This window comes from Scleropages formosus, chromosome 8, assembly GCF_900964775.1.
Source record: "Scleropages formosus chromosome 8, fSclFor1.1, whole genome shotgun sequence".
In the NCBI taxonomy this organism is placed as follows: Eukaryota; Metazoa; Chordata; class Actinopteri; order Osteoglossiformes; family Osteoglossidae; genus Scleropages; species Scleropages formosus.
In genome coordinates this window covers 23,701,999-23,719,493 of record NC_041813.1, presented here as the reverse complement: position 1 = coordinate 23,719,493, position 17,495 = coordinate 23,701,999, and the positions used below count along the sequence as shown (strand labels likewise).

Sequence of the window (17,495 nt, the reverse complement as noted above, 5' to 3'; positions counted from 1 at the left end):
ATCACTTTAGCCGAGCCATTATTAATAGAAGAGGTGTGGTACAGGTCCTCATAGTAAAGTGGCCTGTCTTTATTTATGTAAGGTGTGACATCCTTTTCCTGTGCCTTCCTAGGATGCAGTCAGAAATTCAGTTTGCCACACAGCGACGGTCATAGCCAACTCCTTCATGCACACAGGAACCACCAGTGACCAGTTCCTCAGGTATGACTGCCTCTGTCTTGGCCACAGTGGTGCTCATCAACTAACTCTTTGCTTTTAAAGATCAGAATTTTAAAATTTATCGTTTAATTTTCATCTAAAATTGTAAGTGGGTTATGTACAGTGAAATGGTAAATATAAGAAAAATGATAAATGCCTGGTAATGCTTTTTTTTTTTAACTTTAAAATGGATTTATTGGTTCGAACCCATTTAACATATCAGTTACACATCAAGTTAAATCCTAAAGAACAAAAACATTTAAGCTAGGAAAAAAACAAAGGAACGCAACCTTAATTAGTGGATGAAATTAAACCTTCTAAAATGAAATGTTTCTTTGTCATTTAATGGTGAAGACCAAGAAGGAAAAACCTGAGTGCTGTCTGTTACTTTTCTATTCTCTTTGTTTTTGGACTCTAGAAATTTTCTTAGATGGGTTTCTTTCCTTTGTTTTTAAAAATATTTCTGTGTGCTTTTGTATTAATACCTTGTTGTATGACTACTGTTAGTGTAGAAGTTTTTCTCTTTTTTTTCCTTTTTCTGTGAACAGGGAGAACTTGGAATGGTTAGCAAGAGCTACTAACTGGGCCAAGTTCACTGCCACCGCTAGCCTGGGTGTCATTCACAAGGCAAGATAAACCATACTTGCCTTAAATATAGCTTGTACCTTCTATTATTTGGAAAGGTTCCAGAATGTGATGTTTGTTGTTTTTCTGGACAGGGACATGAGAAAGAGGCACTGCAGCTGATGGCCACATACCTCCCCAAAGACACCTCGCCTGGCTCAGCCTATCAGGAGGGAGGTGGTCTCTATGCCCTAGGGCTCATTCATGCCAACCATGGAGGGGACATCATTGACTACCTCCTTAACCAACTCAAGAATGCCAGCAATGATGTGAGTAACAACCAGTGTGATGTGAGATTTTCCAGAATCTGTTACTGTAACCTTGCTGAGTATTTTTATCCATTGCTCTTCCTAGATTGTTCGTCATGGTGGAGCTCTGGGCCTGGGGCTGGCTGCCCTGGGCACTGCCCGGCAGGATGTTTATGACCTGCTGAAGTCCAATCTGTACCAGGATGATGCTGTCACAGGTGTGTGAAGGTCACACTAAATGTACTAGTTAGGTGTATACCTTAGCATGATGGGAAAATTTTGATAAATGACAACTGTAGTTATGGTATTTATCTAAATTGAGCTGTCTGGCTGCTAGTTTATGTGCTATTTGTGTTTCTTTTGAGATTACATATGTTGCTCTAGAAAGCAGTAATTTTTTGTAACTAGTTCACTGGTAGTTCATTATTTTATTTTAAATATTCTTTTATTTATAAAAATCACTCTTGTTCATTACTGTGTATCCTCTGGAAAAGTTGTGGTCTACAGCAAATTCTGAAAGCATAGGGCACTAAGATAGGTACACTTCGGACAGAATACCAGTCCATTGCAGCATGGCCACACAAGTTATTCACACAACCACATACTATGGTCGGTTTAGAACACCAGTTTTTCAGAAACATGGTTCTTTGTGCTATGGGAGGAAACCAGAGCACCTGTGGCAAATCCACCCATCAGACTCCTCTTTCATGTAAACTCCAGAGTTCATATCGCATCCCGTCACAGCTTAGGCACTGTGAGGCACCTCCGCTACCTACTGTGCCACCATGCTTCAAAGGGACCACAGGGGACTCAGAATTGAGCAGCTGTTTTAAAAAAAAAAAAAAAAAATTATAAATATCAATTTGTCCCAGTTTAGTTTGTGTTCACTGTTCCTGTGTTCATTCTTTTGTGTGTATGTTTGTGATAGGTGAGGCAGCTGGGCTTGCCCTAGGTTTGGTGATGCTTGGTTCAAAATCAGCCCAGGCCATTGAGGACATGGTGGGCTATGCCCAAGAAACACAGCATGAGAAGATCCTACGGGGCCTGGCGGTTGGTATTGCTCTGGTCATGTACGGTCGGATGGAGGAGGCAGACACGCTCATCGAGAGCCTCTGTAGGGACAAGGTAGGCCACTAGGAGTGTGTGAGTGACAGAGAGAGTGTGTTCCACTGAGCTATGGATTAGTGACCCATTGTAAGTAGTGTACAGTACATTGTAAGTCACCTTGGTGAAATAGTGTGTGGGCTGATAACACTACAGAGTTCATTAGAAGTTGCTTTGGAGAACAGCATCTGCTGAATAAATAAATTTAAATGTAGGAGGTGCTGCCTGTGGGTTTTTTTAGGACAGTACTACTGAGGTAGTGGGTTATGAAAGGCAGATTCTGTCTTATTTGACTCAGTAAATTGCAGATATATTTTTTCTTTACGCTGAGCTCTGCCTCTTTTTCTACTTCTGGGACTTGTCAAAAATTATCCGCCAGGGCGGTAAAGATATAATTTTCTTGCAAAACGCTGTAGATATGAAGATACTTTGATTCATGTTTTAAGATCTTTGTTTTACAATGGTGTTGTACTATACCATTAGAATTTCAAATATCACCTTGTAAAACCCTTAAACAGTCATTGAATCCCGTGATCAGTATTTTCCTAACAAATGTACATGAAGTGAAGGAAGGCTTACTTTTATCCCCCCCTTCTCACGGCTGATCCAGGATCCCATCCTGCGGCGCTCAGGAATGTATACAGTGGCCATGGCTTACTGCGGCTCGGGGAACAACAAAGCCATTCGGCGCCTGCTGCATGTGGCTGTAAGTCTCGTCCCCACATTGATCCATCCATCCATTCAATTACAATAACTGCTTGTCCTGAGCATGGTTATGGTGAGCTGGAGCCTATCCCCAAAGCATTGAACACAAGTTAGTTACGTATTATCTTGTGTGCTGAATGACCTGCTTTTTGTTTGCTTACTCCAAAAAGGAGCTTTGCTTGCCTTTCCTCTCTAAGACAAGTTTGGCTTTGCCAGTCAGACTGCTATCTCTCCCAGTAGGTGGCGGCCTTAGTAAGTCTTAGTAAATGAAGGCAGCTACTCTTTTTAATGTCACTGTGAAAAATGTTTTTTGGAATAGATCATTTTTGAAATTCTGTGCCTAAATGCTTTAAACCTGGTATATGTTTTTTTTTTTTTAAGATGTTTTAATTTTGCAGTGCCTAACAGCATAATGCTCTGTGCTTATGACTTTTGAATAGAGATTGCTTTCTTTTAACCTTTTATACTCTTAAACTAGTAAAAAAATACTTAAATCCTAACTTTTAATTTCCATAAGGAGTGAGCATCCACACATTTTCTAGTGGACATCAGGCATGCATCTGATAATTTCTTGCTTTTCCTGCCATCTGACATCCCTGCTGATCATATGTCTCTTATTATGAAAGGTTAGTGATGTGAATGATGACGTGAGACGAGCTGCGGTGGAGTCAATTGGGTTCATCTTGTTCAGGTACGTACTATCAGTTCCCCTGGACCGCAACGTTGCCTTGGCGCAGCTGCCCTCTGATTCTTGTAAGCAGTCTGACTGCTGTGCACCTCCAGTGTTCTAATTCAGAAAATTTGATTGTTTCATATCAGTTATACACACAAGGACAATGCCTTTCATAGTTTTGTAGTACTTTCCAAATGCATTTTGTCAGTGTTGTTGCATAGGTCCCGCTAGTTTATATTATCTCCACTTTTTTTTAAAATTTATTTATTATTTTAAACATCCAATGGAAGCTCAGAATTCATCACTTCTTTGCAAATGGCTAACGTCTGGAAATGAGTTTTAAACTAACTATTGCTAGTGGTGCTGTATTTATGTGTAGCACAGCTATAAACCAGCACTTAAACTTTTTTGTTATAGTTAATCGGACATTTTTTTTTCCCTAATTCATGTTTTTCTTTTTAAAACTTATGAAATGGGTGCTTTTTTCCTAGTTTTGTAATTTCAAGGTTCTTTGAATCAAATTTATCAGAATGATACATTCATAATATTAAATCAGATGTCTGGTAGATCAGTGTCTGATTTTAAAATTCCATAAATTACTTAACTAATTCCATTTTACAGACATGTACAATACGACTACAACAACAAATTTCAAAATATTGTTGTGAAAGAACTTGATTGTTTCTAAAATAGTAAGAATGTGTCTCATTTATCTTTATGGTCCCAATGAATGTTGTTGTTAATCAATGCACAATTGCTGTTAACAGCTGTGGAATATGCGTTCAGTTTTTTCATTAGAGAGCCTGCCTACAATGCTAAATTTGTATGGCATTTGTTTTTATGATAGGCCCTTGTAAGCCGGTGCATTCTGCAACAGTGGACCACACATAAATATGTATATGGCATCGGTAAGCATGCATTCTCTCGTCTGCAGGAAAATAGATGGGTGACCTTTGCTGAATGGTTTTTGTCCATGGCTCTGCGAGCCTCGTGACGAGTGCTGCGGGGTGGTTTATTGCCGAAATCCGCTCTGCCTCTGCTTAACCTCCTTCTCTTGTGTTCCTCTTTTAGCAGTTTACAGAATCCTGTCCTTCATCTTTCAATGTAAATTCACGCAGCAGTATTAAACACTGCACTGGGCCAAGTGCAGGAACTGGGAAGCTATTTTAAGCCCAAAAAAGGCTATGCGATAGTCTTATGATCAATTGCCTGTAAGATAAACCTGGTGTAAATCCTGCCTGTGTTTAGAATTTCGGCTGTTCAGAACCACCCCCGTTGATTTTCAGCCTCTGCTCATTTGTGCTAGGAATGCAGGTATTGCATGCACAGGCGGTTTTTGTGCGAGGCTTCGTAAGAAAATCATTGTTAGGCAGTGGAATGTCTTGGTAATATCCCTGTATTCACAAGAAGTTGTTACTATCCTTCTGGAGTCACCTTGGTGATAGTTGGTGTAATAGTTAGGCACACGCACTTACTCTATACCCTCTAGGTTGGCAGTTAATTTTGGTTCCGCTTAAGGTTCAGTAATTGTTTAAATACTGTTTTTCTTTTGTGTGTATCCTTTGGTTGTGGTCCTACTGTACACTTGTGCGTTTTGTGGGTTCCGAAGCCTAGAATGTAGAGTTTGGTTTTGTGGATGACCTTCCTTATCAGAGCCAAAGAACAAGATCATCAAAGCACGTAGCTGGAATCCCCTTTTCCTGCTAGTCACGATTTTTAACTTGAGTGTCACAGAAATCTAACATGCCTTTACAAATTGGACCAAGCTCATGCACTTGCAAGATAACACAATAAATAATGAAATATTGTGAGTACTATGCGAAACATTCCTTCCATACGATGAAGCAGACTCTAAAATATCACACCTTTTGAGACTAATGCAAAACTCATAGTGCCATTAAATATGGTACTACCAAGCATAAAAGAAATTGTGTGTGGTGAGCCAGTTGGTTCATAATTAGTATGCTGTTTGTCAGTGCAGACTGCAGGGTTTGAACCAAGTACATGTATTTTTACTGTAAAACTCAGTGGAAAAACTTAGATTTCCATCGTTTTGTACTATAGTAAACAAAGAATGGGTTTCATTCAAATATTCATACTTACTGTCTTTATCAGTACCTGCTTTCAAATAATAAAGTATTACTTCAGTCTTTTATTGCAGAGGACTATTTGCTTAAATAACAGTGCTTCGTAACTAGCAGAGCTGTACGAATAGCGGTATCTTTATTTATTTTTTTGCCAAGATGCATGGCTGGTTGATTTCCCAACTGAATGATTGTTGTTATTGTTCTGAGATAAACGGGCAGTCCTTCATTACACATTTCTTACCCATCTTTTGAATTTCCAGTATCTGACTAGCCACTTATTTGCTTCGGTAGATGTGTCTGGAATAAATTGGATGAATTAGCTTTGGAACAGTGGAAAGCAGTTTCAAAATAAAAATCATACAACCAGACTGCATTCAAACTGTTTTGAGATATTTCCCCCCTCAATTTTTATTTGGTTTACTTTGTTTTTGTGTAAATTTGTTGCAAAAATTACTTATGCAATGAAAAAAAATCTTTATTACTTTTATCTGCCTTGATGCATTGGTTGTCTTACCTACCTTTATTGCAGCATATTATCTCGAGTCATTGTGTGCAGTGAATGTAGTTAGTATGAAGTTGGGCTGTTCGGTTTGTATGGTTTGGCATACAGGTTTTAAGATTTTAATCATTGAAGGGACATTTTTCTCTACAGTCTTTGACTAAATGTATTGATAGCAAAACTTTTTTTTCCTAAATGTCATGTCTTAAGTTTGTCTGTAAATTGTAGTTAGCTTTTTCTATGTGGTTGATACTGATTCCAGGTGACTGACCCTTGCTGAATTTTTAACTTTAAACTTTCCGTAGTATTTTTACGGTTACGGTTTTCCTGTTTAAAGAATGTATGGATTTTTACCCATGTTGGATTTTTTACAGAGTAAAGGTTGTTCTTGAGAAATATGATAAATTGTAGGAATTTATGTAAATGTAGAATTGATGTGACTTCTGAAAAATTCATGTCTGCTCAGGAAGTAAATGTAATGTTTAGCAAGTAGAGCTGCAGAATATCTGTTGAGAATTAAGGTAACTGCACAATGACTCCATTTTCAATTTTGATTCTCTGTCTTTAGTTTTTAATTTTTCAACAAACAAATAACCCCAATGACTGTTCTGCTATTAAAACAAGTTTTACTGGAAGTCTTAATTTATGCATACAGTGACAACTTCTTAAGTATAAAAATGTTTCTAAATTTCCAAGGCTTAATAAAGCATTAAAATTCAGTCCAATAAAAGGGCTCAAATTTTGGAGCTCTTAAAATAATTGAAATGGAATTCCTTGAATAAGGACAGGGTGTACTCTGTTTAATTATAATTAGGTTTTTATTCCCATTTGGCCCTCAGAACTAGCCAGTTTGCACAATAAATTATATATTTTCCATATTTACTGATGTAGTGTCAAGAAGGGGTTCATATGGTGGATTGATTATACCATTTAAGTTATAGGAGGAGGAGTCCTGTAGTTCGCTGGACCTCAACTTTAAATAGCTTGATTGAAATATGTTTTTCAATGGATTTTCAAAGCAAATGTTAAAAGCTCGTACTGAATGAGCTAGTAGACATTTTGCCCTTTGAGCACCAGAATTTCTTGCACTTAATAAAAAGCACACTGCTGATGATGCTTAAGATGCATCAGCAACTCTAATAGTAATTAACAAAAGATTGATGTTGTCTGAAGAGACATTTTTGTGACACTATATTTGCATGTCTGAAAGTCTACAAAAGTAATGCTGTGAAACATACAGTAACATCAAGTTCAGTATTTTTGTGGAAGTCTGTAGTAGTTTCTTGATTGTCCATTTAATAAGCATTGGAAATCTGAATATATTAGAGATATGCCTGAACTCGAGTTTAAAAGTTGCTAGTTGATTGCAAAGGAGAACTTCCCTCCCCTCTCTAAGACATGGGTATAGGAGATGTCAAGAAAAATACTAACAATATTCAAACATTTATCTTGGATGTTGAGTGAATTGTGATACAGCACCTTTTCCCTCTCTGACATGAGTATAATTTTTTTTTTTTTTTTTATTTGCACCTTCTCCATTTGCTGCTAGTAATCTGCTTCCAGAGCGGATGTGTTTTCTACACATAGTCAAGATGGTGATTTTTAAAATTTAGATGTTTAGATGTTTGCAATAGATGCAATAAGACCAGAGAAGGCACTTCATGTTATGTACCCTTTATTTGCTTTATATCTCAGGGCTGTGCTGCTCAGTGAATTTGAAGAAAGCAGAATGTATAATCTGAGACTGGAGTCCTGGTCTCTGAGAAAAGAAAAGCATTCTTGAACTTGTCTAGAAGTTTGTTTAGATTTCTTAGCTTTAAATTTACTGGACCCAAGCCAGTTAAGTTTTTGTTTTCAAGTGAATCAAGATGCAAATAGTCTGCTAAGTCTGTAAACTAACCCTGGAGCTCACTTATTTGTTGCAGCTCTATACAGTATCCTTTCTACAGTGAGCCTCCATGAGAGAGATCCTGATCAGTAATGTTTATGTTGATGACAAATGTTTACTGTAATTGAGCTTTTTAAAATAAACCCAGCTTTATGTAGATTGAACCAGTTTTATACATGATGTATTTCTTTCTGTACATACTATAAAAGCATCATACTTGCAAACCCTTATCTTTTATGGAATTAAATTGCATTCTGATACTTCAAGTGTAGTTTGGTCTATTCAGACATTTTTGGAGATTAGTTGCTGCTTTCTTCGATAACATAAAGACAAATGTTATATTCATTTCTTGTTTAGTATTATACTTCTTGGACAAATGAATCCATCTGACAGCATGTTTAATGGAGAGAGTTGTGTCACTGCTAAAAGTAAGGCATTATTGATTGGATGAACGTGGATGGAAATAGAAACGGTACATCTAGAGTTGTCACTGTTAATCATGTAAATGCATCCATACTCAGAGTCTTTTGTGACTCTAGGTCTTACTTGACAGCTGTCATACCTCAGTCTTTAAAATGTGCAATCTTTAACTTCTTTGTCTTATGCCACCACTTATAATTTTACTTGATTTTCTCATTTAGCTGTTACTTCTGCTGGATAACTTAGGTCCACATTGAACCAGACTTTGAGTTAAAGTCTTAGCGAGAAGAAAATTATAAGTTTATCCTGAAAAGATGAGATGGTTTTCCATCATCAGCCTTGTTGGCTTAGAGCAGTTGTGGTGTCCTTGCACACACCAGTCATAAGGTTGCTTTGTTTCCCGGTCGCCATTTAAAATCCATGGATGCACCTTTGCTTAGAGATGAGGCTACACGTAGCTGACCTGCTCCTGCTGTTTGCCGCTCTCGTTCTCAGAAAGGAGCAGAGTGTCCAGCAGGATGCTGGGGGAGGATTGCGGCGGCGCAGGACGCCGCCGCAAAGGGCTGGAGTAAGTCACTGGGCTGATGCCGTTCTTCATAAAAAGTTTAGAGTTCTCAGTGACGGATGAGTGGAAGGAAATCCTAGTTCGGTTCCGACGCTGCATTTTCGGGGCCCTCACCCCGCTGTAGTTGCAAGTAATATATCGAGTAAAGGCCTCGCGGAATGTCTTGTTGAAGAGTGTGTAGACCAGAGGGTTGATTCCGGATGACACGTAGCCGACCCAAACAAAGATCTCCATCAGCCGGCCCACAACGCTTTTGTTGCAGTTTTCACAAAGAACGGATGTAATGTTTGTGATGAAGAAAGGACACCACATGACCACAAACAATAAAAAGACTATTCCCAAGACCTTGGAAGCCCTCTGTTCATTGCTGAGGTTCTGCATGGATTTTTTGCCCATGGTGGACAACCTGCGAATTGGAACCTCTTCTTTTTTGGTGTGAATGTTTCCATGGTTTACTGTTTGATCCCTTTTAGCTCCTTCTGGTGTTCCAGAGTTCTGTGATGTCGCAATCCCTGACAGCTCCCTCTGGGAGACTGTAGTTAAGACAGGCCTCTTGAAGCGCTCAGACACTCTAGACTTGAGGAGGTAAGCTTTCTTGCGAAGCACATGGATGGTCAGCAGATAAATGACCATCATGATGGTAAGTGGAATGAAGAATGCTGCCAGGGAGCCAAACATGATGAACTCCCTGAAACTGTCTATCTTCAGCAGGCATGTATGGTTGCTGTTGAATGTGATGTTGTTTGGGAAAGGAGCATTCCACAGACCAATTATGGGAATGGGCATAGCAATACCTGTGAAAGAACATAATGCAGTTTACTTAAAGTATTTTGGTATGGTTTTGAGGCTTAAAATGTAAACACCCTTTAACAAAAAAAAGCCTTAGCAGTCAGCTAATGGAAGTTTCTGGAAAGTAGTGAAGGTTGTGGTAGCAGTGGTAACATTGCTTTTGTTTTTCTTGGTAAACAAATTTCCATATTGCCTGCTGTCTATTTAGCAGATGTGCATTAATTATATATACAAAAAATCCACAAGTGTTTCGCTCGGAAAAATAATGCCTTCATGTGCAACGAACAGACTTAAAATCTGACCCAGTGATGATTACAACAGTTAAGTGACCTTAAACTCATCTCTTGCTTTGGGTATCTTGAATTAGATTATTCCCTACTCGTAAATGAGTTGAGGTTTAGTGATAATGTAAACTTTAAATAAAGAAGCCCTCACAATTTACTTGCACTGCTTTTACTAAATATTTTATATTTTTGTTTAATGCACTAAAGTTGGAAAATAATGGTGTTGGCTGGCTGAAAGCCGTTTTTGTAGCCTTTACCTCCTTAAATGCATGAGACATTTGAGTTAAGATCTTATCAGTCTGCTTCTTTGCCCTCATGTTTTGCCAGCCGTTAATGGTTAATGCTTTGTAAGTGTTTGGTCATATGCATCTGGTTTTTGGAGTCTGTTTTACATTAATTTTAGGTAAAGGAATTAGTTGGATTTTTCAAACGGCAAACAATTTTATTTTGCTGGTATGAGGCTCTATAGCTGTACATCTGAGCAAATCCAAGTTAGTAACGATGTAACAGCTATGTCCAGAATTATTCTAGGTTGTGCCAGTTTCTCTGGGAGAGTATTTATATAAATAATTTTACAATCCCTTGCACCTATGAAGTAATACTTTTGCATTACCCAAGTTCTGTTCTACGCTACTACTGACAGTTGACATGTAGTCATGTAGTGGGTTGGACCGGGTCCTGCTCTCCGGTGGGTCTGGGGTTCGAGTCCCGCTTGGGGTGCCTTGCGACGGACTGGCGTCCCGTCCTGGGTGTGTCCCCTCCCCTTCTGGCCATACGCCCTGTGTTGCCGGGTAGGCTCTGGTTCCCCGCGACCCCGTATGGGATAAGCGGTTCAGAAAATGTGTGTGTGTGTGTGTGTGTGTGTGTGACTTAAATGGTTAAGATACTAAAAACTTACACATTTTTAGAGCTGGGTTTTTTTTTTTTTTTTTAAAACTGGAGCAGTTCAAGGCAAGTACTGCAGCAGAAGGTAAGATTCACATCTGATCTTCAAGTCTAAAGGTAATAGCTCTAAGCACTACACCACCTGCTACCTGCTTGATATCAGTTCTATGATCGCAGTAGTCTCTGATGCTTGCAGTTCCAGTGTTTCTGTGGTACACTTCTAGAGCTGATGAACGTACTGTTGTTTCACACCAACATGGCATTACTCACCAATGGATATGAGCCAGACTACAGCGATTTTGGCCAGGGCTTTGGCCCGAGACTTAAACTGACTGTGCTGAATTGGCTTCTTGATGCCGATGTAGCGGTCCAGGGAGATGGCACACAGATGCATGATGGAGGCTGTGGAGAACAAGACATCCAGGAAGAGCCAGATGGGGCAGAGGAACTCAGGCAGAGGCCACCCAGAGTCTTTGAGAGAAACAGGGGCAAGGGCATGTAAACATGGCACTCCAAGTATATCCCTCCACTTTACAGGCACTGACACATAGGTCATCTTCTCTTTCCACATACAAAGAGCAGTTTAATTACTGAATACTAATAGCAGTAATATTTAAGAGCTTTTTATTACCTCTTTTGGAATTTTGAATCTAAAGACAAACATTAGTCAAGTTTGTTAGTCTGTTTGGTATATTTATGCTTTACAGTGTAAACTGCAAAATGCATTATTGAACTATTAACCAGCCAATTTAATTTATTTTTTTAAAATAAATTTAATTTATGGTTCCACACTTCAGCATACACATCTATTGGGTATCCAAACCAATCTCTTGAGTTTTTTTTTTTTTTTTTCCTTTTTTCTTTTCCCAAGAGGGATAATTGAGCAGACACAGTTCTTTTTTTGCAGTTTAATTTACAGAACTTCAGTTTTATCCAGTAGAAATTCTGTATGTGTGTCAGTCTTTTTTGGACCTAGTGGGGAAAAAGTAAGGAACATGGGACATGAGCTTTTAAAGTTCCAGGAGTAACATTTAGAGGTAGCTTTGTCTCTTCCTTTCTCCCTCTAATCTTTTTAAAGTGATCTATTTTTTTTAAATTTCCATCACTAGCAGAGATTGTGACCTGTCTACTGTATTCCCATTGTGCCAGTTAAGCAGACGGTATAGGAGTGTAGACTGCATTAATTCTTTTACTTCTGTGATGTTTACAAAAAGTGTGCTGTCAACATAAAGGTGAAGGTATCAAAGAGTTTAAAGTGATGAGATGACTAACATTGGATGTACTCATGAGTATGTATTGAACAGTAGAAGTTTGTGAAATTTGTGACTTGTTTTCAGTACTTTAAATATTTTTAACTTCTAGCTATAATATAACTAATGAAACACCTTTTTTTTTTTTTTTTTTTTTTTTTTTTTTTTTTTAACAGCTGCACCTGAGGCTTTTGCAGAACTTAACCTGCAGATACACAAGGGACATCTGTATTTACTTTTATTGACTGATTTGGGTTAGTTTTGGAGTTAAAAACAAAAGTTGGAACAGTCGTAACTGTGTCTGTAGATTGAGGAGACAGTGTAGTTACTTATAACCTGTAATGGTCATTTAGCACAGCAGTCATTAAAAATTTGCCCCATTCAGAAAAAGTACTTTCACTTTACCTTTTCAGTGCTGGAGCAGGATTACTTTTTTTATTAGAAAGAAAATGACAAATTAAGTGGTTTTATATTGACCCCTCAAAAAAAAGACTTATTTTTCATAGATTGGCTGATGTACTTGAGAGAAGTTTTGGCTCTTACAGCATGAGAGTATTTTTGAGATTAATCACTTAAATATAGGCTTACTGCACTGTTTCTTTTTGGTGTCCCTAAGAATTGATTACAGAATGATCAGACCCCTTATTACTTAACACTCCACTAGTCTTTACTGTAATTAATTTTTTGCCATGGTATTGTCTGCCTTAAACTTCTATAATTGTTTCGCTTTTGCCTTATTTTTGTACGGTGCCTTTCACAATAAGGCTGCCTTGGGGTGGTTTACATGAGATCAGTTGCAGACAGTGCACACATGTGCAGTAGGTACCAGTAGCTGCTGCTTTAAGCCGTTGATAAGGGCACGGTTAAAATATAAAATGACCATAAGTGCTGGGGAAAACTGCCTAAGACAGTAGAGGGGAAAAATTAGTCTTCAGATTGCAGCAGAAGGGGAATAATGAAATCCCTGAGGGTTCAAGGTAAGTAGGCTGCCCTTTCTCCTGAGCTTGCTGACTTCTAACAGTTTCTCCTACTGCAAGACACTGCTCATGATGGTATCTGTTCTTGGCAGAAGTAATTGGAATGCCTTTAGTTAATTTATTGTTCCTGATTTTAAAAACTTTTAGCCTAAATGTATTCACAAGGAACCACGTGACAGCAGGTACAGTGGGTAGCACTGGTGCGTCTGGGTTAGAATGTCTGTCTATTTGGAGTTTGCACGTTCTCCCTATGTTGGCGTGGCTTCACACAGTCCAAAGACTGTTTTAGGTGGTGACTAAATTGTCTGTTGTATGTTCCATTGTTTTGTCACAGAAATGGGAAGATAGTTATGTCTTGGTGTAGTGAATCTAGCAATTTAAGACTTCTTGCATGAAGATGTGAGCTAAGTAATAATAGCCAAAGAATTAATAACTATGCGTTTGCAGTAACATGAATATGGTGTTGTTCGTCAGTTATATGCTTTTTCTTTCCAGGAATGTGTGTATTGTTATTCTTGACTACAGAATGGTATGCAGGACTGGATTTGTTGTTACAGCCCACATAAATCACTCTGCCACATATGTCAGTGTTGGGAAGTTTGACAAGTGGTTGATAAAATGGCACATGTCTGTCTACATAGCAGATGTTGAAAGATTTGGTACATTTCCTTCTGAACAAAAGCAAAAATAAGCTTAAGAATATGTCCTTCCTGCCTTCAAAGAGGGAAATTACACAAATATGACTCTTATCTCCCTATAAATATTATCTGTGAATAGTTTTAACCCGGCACCTTACAGTGTGTTTGTTTTTATAGCCAGAAATGGTCTGCAGATTTGAGCACAAAGTTATTTCTTTCCGCACAAATAAAGATGCGTACCAGGAGATTTGTGAGTATAAGAAAAACAATGAGACATTTGTTTGAGAAATTATCCCAACAAAACCAAGCTGTTATTTTTGTGTGAAAGATAATGTTGCATACATTAGCTTAACTGTAGGACTGAAGCATTTCAGGCATGAAAACAAGTTGGTCATATTGATGAGTTTACGTTCGTGTTCAGGCATGGCATTTGTTATCATTACGGAGATAATTTGATGAAATTCTTGTTTTTCTCCAGTAGATTGCTAGAACCTTCTGCATATTCTTTTAGCAGATGCCACCTGAACAGTCATTTATTATAATTTAAACAGCAGGTGCCTCTTACTTTCTTTGGATGGAATTTGATTTTGTATGTTAATAGTTTAAGTGTTTCCAGGTCTCTCTCTCTCCCTCTTGCGAGAGGCACCTCCCGGCAGTATGTTAATGCGATCTACACGGTACTTGCTGAACACACTCATATTGCTCATTGTCCTAAATCAGAGTCTGCATCATTTTGCACATTTATTGCTCTTATTAAAAGAATGAGTATTTCTTCAGGACATACAAAAAGGGCACAAGTGCTTCTTTGAGCAGAATTTGATACCATTTCTGACTCCATTATGAAGGCCAGCCTTTGGGGTCAGTGTCATCTTTAGCACTGTAGTTAATACCTGATGTATTTTGTTTCTTTTTCTTATGCCTTTGTTCAAGTGCTCTCTGTCACTGTGTGAGAAGAGCGCTGTTTAAAAATAAATCGAATTGAATAAGACAGACATTCGAACCCGTAGGCACCAGTGCTACCCACTGCACAGAAGAGGCAGTGTCATGATGCTGAGGTGGAGGATAAGACAAGAGTGCATGTGCCTGAGCATTTCTTCTCTGGTAGAGGGTATTTCTTCTGGTATTACTATCCATATGGTTTTTCCTGTGAGGGATTTTGTTTTTTTTTTTTTTTTTTTTTTTTGAAAGCTTGGTTTTAAGTCCAGTTGTGTTCAGGTCATTGAGTTGGCGTACTTTGATTGTGGCTGTCTTTCATCCAGTCTTGTTAATGAGTATTAATGCATTGTTTTATACTTGGTGGCAATATATATTAAGCTAAATGTGTAGATGCCCTAGGTGATCTTCTTGCTGCAACTTGTGTAAATGTGAATGCTATTTTTGAAATAGATATGTTTTATGGAATAAAATGACATTGAATTTTTTTTTTTATTTGAAGTATGCTAACGGTCTTTTTTGCTAACAAAATAAATGCAGATATTTCACACTTTTAAGTACTTAGCATAGTGTATCATGGGATACTTAGAAGGAAGCATAGCTTGACAAATTAAAAATTCATAAATGTTAGAACCTTTCAAGATGAAAGGTAGCAGCAGCATCATGGGCGTATGGGAAGTGTTACGGAACGGTGAGATTCGTACTTACTGTAGAGCACGGTGATGAGAGCGATGGGCATCACCAGAAGGCCCACGAGCAGGTCTGCCACTGCCAGGGACATGAGGAAGTAGTTGGTGGCATTCTGTAGCTTCCTCTCTAGGGAGACAGCCAGAATGACCAGGATGTTTCCTCCGATGGTGGGGATGATCACCATGACAATAAGAAGTGAGGCCCAGCGCAGCTGGCCTGTTGTCGCCAGGGCCAGCAGGGCTGCAGAACCGTTGGCGCCACCCTGGGCGCCAGGTGCTGGTGGGAACATGTTGTTGGCAGCCCTGTGGGTGCCCGTGGTGTTTCTCGCAGCTCTGCTCTGGCTCCCTCAGGAGACACCACCAGCATTGTCGCAGGGTTCCAGAGGTCAGGGAGAGAGGCAGGGCCTGCTACAGATCCAAATCCAGCTCAACACGGGCTCCTTTCCTTAGCTTCATCACAGTGATAATCCCGTCTTCAAGGCGGATCTGGGTTCCATAACCAGTGTGTCTCTTGTGCTTAGTTTTGAGGGTAATCCATCAGTGCAGAGAAATGGAGTCTCATTGAACGTCTTCGGCTTTTTAGGGGATGTCTGGTGGTCGACAGGCTGCTGTTCAGTTGCTCCTCCTAAATGATGGTACGAACAGCACCGTCATTGCCTGGTCTGTCTTAGTCAACATTTGTTCGAACTGACACATTTTCAGTTTTACAGAAAATAGAGCTGGGCTTGCTGTTTTGCCCGAATTTGTTTTAGATGTCAGCTGTGGACAGAACAGAATTGAAAAGCAAATGCAGTCAGCATTTGTAGATTTATTTGATATTGTTGAAATTGTATATAGTGGTACGCTGTTTGTGTAACCTTATTTATCTTTTGACAATTTAATACGAAATGGTTTTATCACAGAGGAATAGAGCCTTTCTTCCTTAATACTCTGTTTAGAAATTCAGACATTTTAGGCTTTTTCATTCTCCATTTTAAGTATGTTTTACATTTAATTTTTTGCTGCCAGCTGCCATTTGAGAAGCAAAATACAGTTGTGTTCCCCTATTCCAACAATCAATCTGTGTTCTGGTTATTTCTTCTAAGCGTCATAACTTTTAAATCACTTTTCTTCATATTTTTTGAAAATATAGCAGGGTTACAGTCTAACCAAGGGCTAAAATATGAGATTTCAAGGTCACTTGCTTCAGCTTCTTCTCGTGTTTTTATTCTTTAAAAGTTTTTTTTCTGTTTCATCTATCTTAAAGTTTTGCCAACTTTTTTCTTCCGCCATTGTCAGTGTTACATACGCCCATTGACTTCATTTTTACTTATTTTCATTTGATTTGCCATTCTTATTTTATTGTATGTACTGGAAATATAAAATTACACATTACACACTGGACATGTTAACTGGTATTTATTAGGAATAATGAAGAGGTTCAAAATAACATTTTGTAAGATGAAAAGATGCTGTTAAGATTACCTGGCATACGTTAAGTGCTTGGCTGGAAATGTTTCTAAGGACAATTAAGTTGATCAGCTTTTTTGTACAGCCCAGTTAATGTGAACTACATTCTGTTCAGCAGATGACAGACTGCAAAAAGCAAGATTTACAGTAGACATTCAGTGGTCCTTCATATATATACACACACACACTGTGTAGATGGGACTCTTAATTTTTTTGCAGAATTTCCTTACCTTCACCTAGAACTGTTAGAATTTAATGACCATTCACTGGAAATCTCCAAATTGGCCTTCGGGGAAAAGAGTCCTCTGAGATGTACAGAGCTTGTAGGAAGTCACAGTCCTTGTAACAGACAGATCTACCTTCCACGGCTCTAAAGCCAGACACACTGTTCCCCTGTAGAGCTCCTGTGCAAACTGATTCTAGTCACTGTATTCCTTAGAGGGAAGGTTCCTGGTTGCGGTTCCTTAGAAAATCCCTTGTGCGTTGCTGCATCCGATCATGTCGCCACAGGTCTTAAGCTTGCGGAGGTTTTCTGCCTTTCTCATTCTTGTGCTCTCCCCTGTCTGTCGTGCCCTCCCTCATTCTCTCTC

At 38.7% G+C, this 17,495-nt stretch overlaps 2 protein-coding genes across 2 annotated transcripts in view; one reads left to right on the top strand and one right to left on the bottom strand.

Annotated features, from left to right (window-relative positions):
- Positions 1-17,495, top strand: part of psmd1 (proteasome 26S subunit, non-ATPase 1) — a 39,051-nt gene that overhangs the window by 4,913 nt on the left and 16,643 nt on the right. Inside the window, exons 10-16 of the mRNA XM_018757352.2 lie at positions 113-201; positions 747-825; positions 918-1,091; positions 1,177-1,288; positions 1,999-2,195; positions 2,785-2,880; positions 3,506-3,570. Coding sequence (XP_018612868.1) covers positions 113-201; positions 747-825; positions 918-1,091; positions 1,177-1,288; positions 1,999-2,195; positions 2,785-2,880; positions 3,506-3,570 — 812 coding nt within the window. The remainder of the gene's footprint in view (positions 1-112; positions 202-746; positions 826-917; positions 1,092-1,176; positions 1,289-1,998; positions 2,196-2,784; positions 2,881-3,505; positions 3,571-17,495) is intronic.
- On the bottom strand, positions 8,895-15,746 carry htr2b (5-hydroxytryptamine (serotonin) receptor 2B, G protein-coupled). Its single transcript, XM_018756981.2, has 3 exons — positions 15,476-15,746; positions 11,240-11,440; positions 8,895-9,805 (listed from the first exon to the last, which is right to left on the bottom strand). The coding sequence occupies exons 1-3, from the start codon at positions 15,744-15,746 to the stop codon at positions 8,895-8,897; spliced, it is 1,383 nt and encodes a 460-aa protein (XP_018612497.2).

What these genes read in the sequence shown, in the direction of transcription:
- htr2b (XM_018756981.2), bottom strand. Translation starts at nt 15,746, where the DNA reads ATGTTCCCACCAGCACCTGGCGCCCAGGGTGGCGCCAACGGTTCTGCA. An exon ending in TCTCATCACCGTGCTCTACA is followed by an intron (nt 11,441 to 15,475) that starts GTAAGTACGAAT and finishes TTTCTCTCAAAG; the next exon opens with ACTCTGGGTGGCCTCTGCCT. An exon ending in AGTCTGGCTCATATCCATTG is followed by an intron (nt 9,806 to 11,239) that starts GTGAGTAATGCC and finishes GTTCTTTCACAG; the next exon opens with GTATTGCTATGCCCATTCCC.